Source organism: Rhizophagus irregularis, chromosome 16 (genome assembly GCF_026210795.1).
Source record: "Rhizophagus irregularis chromosome 16, complete sequence".
Taxonomy (NCBI): Eukaryota; Fungi; Glomeromycota; class Glomeromycetes; order Glomerales; family Glomeraceae; genus Rhizophagus; species Rhizophagus irregularis.
The window spans coordinates 727,170-736,483 of record NC_089444.1 but is presented as its reverse complement, the minus strand read 5'-3'; the positions used below and the strand labels follow the sequence as shown (position 1 = coordinate 736,483).

The window sequence follows — 9,314 nt, the reverse complement described above, 5'->3', positions numbered from 1 at the left end:
ACGTTATTTAACGTTATTTTAACATGTTTTATAATAAAAGAATGTTATATAACGTTATTTAACGTTATTTTAACATGTTTTATAATAAAAGAATGTTATATAACGTTATTTAACGTTATTTTAACATGTTTTATAATAAAAGAATGTTATATAACGTTATTTGACGTTATTTTAACATGTTTTATAATAAAAGAACGTTATATAACGTTATTTGACGTTATTTTAACATGTTTTATAATAAAATTAAGAAAAATTCGCAATTCTTGCGAATTTTTCTTTTTTTTAAGGACAGCCCTTCGGGCAGATTTGTTATTTACTTGATGTTCCAATATCTACTGCGCCACCCAAAGTGCAATACAAGATCTTAGAGAATGCGAAATGAAAATAACAGCTAATACATAAAATATTTAAATGAACATGAATTTTCAATCATATTACTTAAGGGTTTTATATCTAAGAATCCTTGGATAAATTAGTTTTTAACTGTAAATAAAAATATTGGAAAAATTAAATTTTTGTTTTGTGCAAGAACAAAAATTGATTGACATAATATTAAAAAATGTGATTTATTCGTGATCTATCAAATTAACATTCATCTTTAGTAGCACAGTTAAATTCAGTGCAAAAAGTTAACATTATGATTGACTGTCTATGTACTGTACATGTACATGTACAAGTACATAAGTTATATAAAGATTTGATGGACCTTTTTTTACCAAAAAGGAAATTTTTTTCAATTTCATGGCAATTCTGCATGTGGGTAAATATCAAATTAAGAAACGATGTACATATATTCGAATTAATAAATTTGATAAATTTATAAAATGATTGACAAATGATTGACATAAAAATAACTACTTTTGTAAAAAATGCCCAACAAAAGATTATCTCTGTGTTAATTTTTGAATGAGGTATTTTTATGAATTAATTTGACTTATTTTTTAATATATTTATATTTTTTATAAATTAATAGGTTAAAGAATATTCAATAAATCAGAACGATAATAATATTCTCAAAATATATGGAATATCTTAAAATCCTAATAGTAAAGAATATATTATTGTTCTTGAATATGCAAAAGGTGGAAGTTTTGATAATTGGATGAAAAATAACTATAAAATTTTTTCTTGGGGAATTAAAATGAACGTATTACTTGGTATTAGTAATGGTCTTAAATGTATTCATCAAAAACAAATGATTCATCGTGATTTACATACAGGAAATATTTTATTTTTTGCAAATGGCATAAATTTTGATAGAAATATATTGTCTATTTCAGATATGGGATTATGCGGAAAAATTGATAATATAGATGAAACAAATGTTTATGGAGTTATGCCTTATGTAGCTTCTGAAGTATTAAGGGGAAAATCTTATACTCAAGCAGCAGATATATATAGTTTTGGTATGATTATGTATTTTGTAGCAACTGGAAAACAACCTTTTGCTGATCGTGCTCATGATGAATTTTTAGCATTAGAAATATGTAAAGGAATTAGACCTGAAATTAATGAGCTAGGAGTGCCAAAGATTTACGTTGATTTAATGAAAAAATGCTGGGATTTGAATCCGGGCAATAGACCAAACTCTATTGAAATATATGCCCAGTTTGAAGAGATAAATAGAATGCAGGGTATGCTTAACGTTACTGCAATATCAAATGAAAACAAAACTACAGAAATAAATGAAAATGAAATTACTAAAACAAATGAAAATAAAATAACAAAAGCAGATGGAAATGAGAGTATTATGAATATTAATGAGATAATTAGAAAAGCAGAAGAATTCAGAATAGCAAATCTTTCATCCATCAAAAATAACCAATTGCCCGCTTATAATCAGTATAGCTTTACATCTAAATTGCTTAATCCTTTTACGAAAGGTCTTTCCGATTGTTTAGACTGTCAAATAAAATAAAATATGCAGAAAAAAAATTTAAGTTCTATATAAAGTAAGTTATCATAATAATAATATTTTGGTATTCATTTTTTCTAGTAAGAGAATTATTTTTTTTTTTAACGAGACAATATATTTTATTTTCTTATTTTCTTTAGTGCATATTACTAATAATTAATAATGCTAAATCCTTTAAACAATTCACTTATATTTACAAATTCAGTTAATAATTTATTCTAAATATAAGGACTAATCCCGAAATATTGTTCTATTTTTCTGTTATTTCTTTATTAATCATATGTACTAAATAATAGTTAACCATATCTTTTGACAAATAGTAACATATTTTATTAACTACAATTTTATTATTTTATATTAGTATTTATATCTTTATTTAGGTTTTTTCCCAATTGGTTTTTTTTTCCAATTGGGTTTTTTCCTGGCAAACTGAAATTGCTAAATTTTAGATAATATTGTTAAATCATATTTTTTGTATTTTTTATTAATAAATTCATATTTATAAAAATTAAATCACTGTTTCTTACAATTTTAATTGTGATTGAGTATAGTTTTTTAATGAAATTGTAATTTTAAAACTTTATTGAACTGAACTAACTGATAGATTATCTCTTAAATTCAAAGACATTCTATAATAATCAAGAGAATGGGTAAATTTCTTATTTTGTAAGCACTAAATATTATTTTCACCATAAAAATTTTTTACAAGTATTATTCATACTAAAATAAAGTTAATTATACAGTATACTATAAGTATTACATAATGAAAAATACTCTATTGATTCTAGAGCCAAAAATTATGAAATTAAATAATAATTTAAATTAATTATACGCTACAAATATTAATAAACCGATAAAATCTGACTTCTTTTAACGGCTAATTTTATTTTAAAAAAAAATTTTCATGGATAAATAATTCATTAGATTTGTAATTATTAATTAAAATTGACAATACGGCACTTTTTAATGTTCAATTTTTTTTTAATTGAATGTCAACAATGACTTTTCAATATTATTATTTTCCATCGCAAAAAAAGGTGAAAAAGTTATATTTTTATTTTTATTTTTATTAAACAGTAATAGTTAGCGAATACAAATTTTATAAACATATCAAAAATGAAAAAGTAAAATAAAAAAAATGAACTAAACTATCAGAAGAATCTACTTCGACGGTGGGGCAATTAAATACGAAACTATTAAAGATATAACCAACTACACCTAAAAACCATTTCTTTAATTAACCCACTACCTCCCATACACTAGCCGAAACTTGGTAAGTTGAAGCCCACCCTGCAGAAGAAAGTAAAATTGACCCAATAAAATTATATAAATCAAGCTACTAAAATCTACGATGGTGCTACAAAGTAAGATTAGTATAAAATTCTATTATATTTTTACCAAAATAAATGTAATTCCTAACACTATCTAAAGAATCATAATGAATAATATTATTATTACTACTATTATTACTAGGTAATGAACGAACGCTTTTGAATTCTAATTTTTTCTTTTTAGTTAACCCCATAGAACGTTTAAATTCCTTCAAATGTGAACACCTCGGAATCCAAACTTCTTCAAATATTTCATTAAAAATAAACTGCCTCATTTGAATTAAAACATCGACAACATTTTTCTTTGTAGTCCAAGAACTTAACAGTTCTGTAAGTGACATAGGTATAATTCCTTTAAGAAGATCGATAAAAGTAAACATGTTAGGGTCATAAGATATATCCCATATATCAAGCGCCATAAGAGCATTGAAGTCTTGTATATTATCATTATATTCTAATATCCAAGTCAAGAGATGATTAATAGTTTTATCTCTAATGTTGTTAATAATATCATAATGACCACTACACGTCCAGACATGATTAAAGGTTTCGTCATGTAATCCACATATAGGGCACATCCAACCATCATATAAGTCAAGCAATGATTTCTTCATCTGTTCAATTGTTGGAATTTCTTCAATTAACAAGTGAACTTTTTGAGCTTTCGTTTTAGAAGAAGAAACAGAAGTTTCATTGTTATTTATATCACAATTTAAACAACTAAATGTGGATGTCCAGTCAACTTCTAACGTGCGATATTTAGAATTTCTATTTAAATTAATAAATTTCTCTAAACCTTTGTAGTTGCATATGTTTTTCAAAAATGAGCGCAGCTTATTTTCAATAATAATTCCATTCCAACAAGGAAGAACTTTCATCATACAAGCATCACGTCTAAAAACTATATAGCGATCTTGATCAGTATGCGCAATTTTTGCCAAATTATCTACATAATTATTACCCATATCATCACCATGAGCAACTACCTTAAACATTTCTACATGCAAATTCAATGTTAATATAATTCTACATAAAATAGCCCATAAGAAATTATTATTAGCCTTAAAGTATTCACGTGAGGTTTGAGAAAATCTTGATTTCTTTAATTTTTCAAATTGAGTAATTATGTTAAGCGAATCTGTGTTAATTCTAACTTTACTATTTTTTGGAACAACGCTTAATGCTAAAAGAACAGCTAATAATTCTCCTCTATATGCAGAAGGCCATTTATCAATAGTAGAATAAAATTCGACGTGAGGTATATCAAACAAATCACTAATCTGAGCGAAGGCGCAACTAATACTACACTGTTCAGTACCTAATTCAATTAAAGATCCATCAGTGTAAAATTCAAAAATATAATAATTATTGTTGTCAAAAGGAGCTAATATTCGTTGTATAGTTAACAAGTCATTTCTTGAAGTTGAAGAATCTAATAAATCCAAAATTATATTATCTTGTAATTGTAGAGAAATCACGTGATTTTGCGTTAACGCTCTTTGTAAAATATCATATTTCTTTTTTGCAAAATCAAAAATGTCAAAAATGTTAAATTCGATTAAATTTGTAGATTGAATAGATGTAAATTGAGAATCAGTCAACAATGGTACTAAACATTCCCAGTCAGCAGAAAAAGTACAAGGTGATCGTGTTGATAATGAAGCATTAGCAGCACATCCATATTCCATACATTGATATATATATATAAGTATGTGTATCAGTACATTGCGACATATCAATATGAAAATGTTTAATAACAGGTCGTTGTGTTTCATCTATTCCTTGAATTTTTCCAATAACTACAGAGTTAAATTGTGAATTATAACATGCAATTAAAGATCTATTTTTCTTAATAATATCATATGATCGAGTCTCTTCCACGTTATCAATACGAGCGCTGAATAATTGTGTTATACTATGATTCAAATGAACACTATCAAAAGTAATTAAAGTTCTAATATCTGTATACCATTTAGCAACTTTATGTCGTGAAGAGAAGGGAATATAAGCCTTAATAAGTATTTCTTTCCATAATAATAAACGAGATTTGTCACCTGAAATAATTTGATCTAAAAATAAAATTTTCTTTTCACGAAGTCTCTCCCTATGTTTAGAATAATATGCATTATCTACCACGTCTTCTAAAGATGGTCATCGGTCCTAAAGACCATTGGTCTCCCCGGTCCTACATGCAAAAAGACCGGACCGCGTAGGACCGCAGTCTTTTGCGGTCCTCGTGATCATCCAATGGATCAACAAGACTGACGGTCTTTTTTAGGACCGCAGTCTTCAAAAGACCGATCAATATTATTAATAGATCAGCTAAATTATCTGATCTATTTTTTTATTTTTTTAATCACTTTTTTTTAGGTAGTAGGAACGGGACTAGAAATGCCCCTATAAGTAGTTTCCTTAGTTACTTTGACCGTGACTAACTCTTCCTTCCTTCCTTTTTTTAGAATTGTTTTTTAGAAAGGAGGAATAGGACTAAATGCCTCGGTAAATGGATTGTTTTCTTTCTTTTTATTTTCTTTAATCATTACTAATTTTTTCTTTTTCTTTATTATTAGACTACTTTTTTTAGATAAAAAAAGTCGATTCATTTTTATATTCCATCTTTTTTCCGTAAAAGGCTCATATTTCTGGAATTAATAACCTTATATTACGGAATTTATCAAATTATTTACATTTCGTGAATGGATTCGTGAAAGACTCATTTTTATGGAGTTTTTTCAGAAATAACAGATAAATTTTTTATGGGTAGGAATGGAACTAGAAACGTCTTGGTTTCTTTAGCCGTTACTAACCCTTCCTTTCTTTTTTTTTTAGAATTGGTTTTTTTAGGAAAGACGAATGAGACTAGAAATGAAATTTTTTTCTTTTTTTTTTTAGGTTTTTTAGGAAGGGGGAATAGGACTAAATTCCTCAATTTCTTTTAGTTTCTTTGTCACTAATTCTTTCTTCTTTTCTTTTTTTTAGGGCCACTTTCTTTTAAGAACCAGGATGGGACTCCAGAGATGGGATTATAAAACAAAAGATAGAGGAAAACTTAACATTTGGAAAAAAAAAGTCTCGGTAAATGATTTTTATTCTTTTATTTTTTATAGATTCTTTAACCGTTGCTAATTCTTTCTTTTTTTTAGAATCAATTTTTTTTTTATGAAGGAGGGATAGGGTTAGAAACTCCTTGACGCAATTTCAATGTTGTATTTTATATTTTTCATAACAATATTAAATAGCATTAATAATTTGAAAGGATAATAGTAAAAACAATTATAGTATCATTAAATAAAAAAAATTAAAAATTTAGCACTAACAACAATAACAAATATTTATTGATAAGTTTTACTTTATTTAACTACACCTAAAAATTAGTAAGATAGCTAGTTATTTGAATTATTCAACCTTTCCTTGTTCTAACCATGACTTTAAACACAAACATGCCCGTGCTGTTTCTGGATGCAACTGATTTCGTGTCTGAGTTATCTGTTTTCCAGCGACCGAAAAAAATTGCTCACAAGGAACAGAGGTAGACATTATAGTTAGATAATCCCGAGCCATTTTTGCCAATACTGGAAATTCAGTTGCATGAATTTTCCACCAGTCTAATGGCATTACTTCATTACCAGGAGGATGGGAATCAAAGTAAATATCTAATTCATTTGAAACTAATTGTTGAGTTTGATTAGGCATGAATAAGTCCTGAAAATAGCTTCGTGTTTCCAATAATGATAAACTAGCAAGTCGACGTCGTACAGTAGTAGTTTGAGAAACAGGTGTAGTTAATTCTTGATAATTAGCCATTAATTCTTGAATTGGCTGAAATACTTCCTCTCGTGACATATTTCCATATGATGATTTTTTGTATCTAGGATCAAAAAATGCTGGAATATGTAAGGACTTGTTAAATTGCCCAAAATAATTATTAAAAACACGTTTCATTTCATTTATTTGGGCTTGCAACTTATAATCATCATTTCGAGATTTTTCCAAGTGATTTTTAATACCAAAAAAAAGCCATTTAACTTCCCCAATTGTTGGATAACTGGAAGCAGATATAACTTTTGTTATTAACGCAAATGGTGCTAATAATTCCAATAAATCAGCAAGAATTTCCCATTCTTCTTCAGTTGGCCAATTATTTGTTAATGTTTGGAGATTTGAAACCAAATGCGCTAAAAGTGGCTTAATTTCCAATGCCCTTTCAATCATATAATATGTATAATTCCACCTTATTACAATGTCAGGAAGTGGAGTTTTAAAATCAATATCCTCAACTCTAAAATATTCTTTTAACTTATCCATTTGTTTGGGAGAATTTCTAACTGTACTAATAAAATTACGTAACTTTTTGACAGATTGAGGTATAATATGTATTTCAAGTGCTGCACTTACAACTAAATTTAAGATGTGAGCAGCACAGCGATAATGTTGAAAAGTTGACAATTCAAGAGTTTCTTTAATTTGACGAGTTGCAGCTATCATTTTTGCTTCATTATCGCTGGTAATTCCAATTAATTGATTTGTAACTTGAAATTCATTTGTAATTTCTTAAACAGCATCTTTAATCGTGGGTGCATCATGTGGTGAAGGAATATATAAAACATCTAAAACAAAATGCTCAAATTGCCAATTATCATTGATAAAATGAATAGTTACGGCCAAAATACCTAGTGCATTAATGGAAGTCCACATATCCATTGTGAGTGAAACTTTAGATGTTAAAAGTTGAAGATTATTAGAAACTTCCTCTCTTGATTTTTTAAATTTTGAAATTATCATTTCTTTTAAAGTATGTCGTGATGGTAATTTATATCTAGGCTGAACTGCTAACATAAATTTCTGAAAACTTAGATTTTCAACGAGGGTAAATGGCTGCTGATCAATGATGACCCAATTAATCAAAAATGCGTGTTTTTCCTTTTGTTCTTCAGCTGACCATGGTTCTAAAGCTACGTCGGCAAAATTATGAAGATTTACATATACATTATTGTGTTTTGCTTTTAGGTGACGTTCAAGAGTAGTTGTAGAATTATTTGCTGAAAGAAAACATTCACCAATATTGCAATGAATATATTTTATAAGTTGTTCATCTCCCTCTTGATTTTTTTCAATTTTTTCTTTTCGTGTGAAGAACTTCCATATTGGCGAAATTATAGGGCTAGCCACCTTTATATCTGTTATGGTTTCTTCTACTTCATCTATACTTTCATCATCTTCAGGATTAAAGATAAACTCATCTTCAATAAAAATATCAGAAAAAGCTTCATTTTCACTTTCATCTATAATTTCTATTAAAGATGAATCTGCCATCTTGAAATAAAACGATGTGGCGAGATGTAAATTTTAGATCTCGTTAATCATAATATCGATAAAACTTAATTAAGTAAATGAAATTTGTCAATCATTAATTGGACAATTTTTTCCGTTCAAAAAAAGAATTGATCGATTACTTATTTATTTTGGAGCTAAATAAATTACAGCTATTTTAATATTCCCAAAATTAATTTTTGCAAATTTTTTAACTCAGATGATTGATAAATGTTTATTATATAATTCATAATTATTAAATGTAATCTAAGAAAAGAAAAAAAATTATTAGTAATCTGCTGTTGCTACAAAACATTATTATATTGAATGTTTGAAAAAAAAAAATCTCACAAAAATTACTTACTGAAACTAAGATTCTGTATGGTTTCTTAAAAAAAGAAAGGAACACCTATCAAATCAAGGCGTTTATAGTCCTAATAATTTCTAAAAGAAGAAAAGGTTAGTGATGGCTAGCTAAAGAAACAGAAAAGAAATAAGGAAACATTTACTCACAAAATCAAATTGTTTTTAGAGTACGTTCCTAAAAAGAAAAGGAAGGTTAATAAAGGTTAACGTTAAAAAAACAAAAAAAAAGTGTTTTTTAGAGTTATTAATGATTAATAATAGAAAATAAATAAATAAAATATTACCAACCAAATCAAAAAATCTTTCTACAGTTCCTAAGAAAAAAGAAAGAAGGGTTAGTAACGGTTAAAAGAAACTAAAAGAAAAAAAATTCTACTTACCGACGCAAATAT

General features: G+C 27.0%; 1 protein-coding gene across 1 annotated transcript; it reads left to right on the top strand.

The window, feature by feature from the left end:
* Positions 1 to 1,141: 1,141 nt before the first annotated feature.
* OCT59_007943 (uncharacterized protein) lies at positions 1,142 to 1,918 on the top strand (the record flags this gene model as incomplete). The annotated part of the gene is made up of 1 exon (XM_025308724.2): positions 1,142 to 1,918. The coding sequence occupies one exon, from the start codon at positions 1,142 to 1,144 to the stop codon at positions 1,916 to 1,918; it is 777 nt and encodes a 258-aa protein (XP_025165768.2).
* Between the last annotated feature and the right edge of the window lie 7,396 nt (positions 1,919 to 9,314).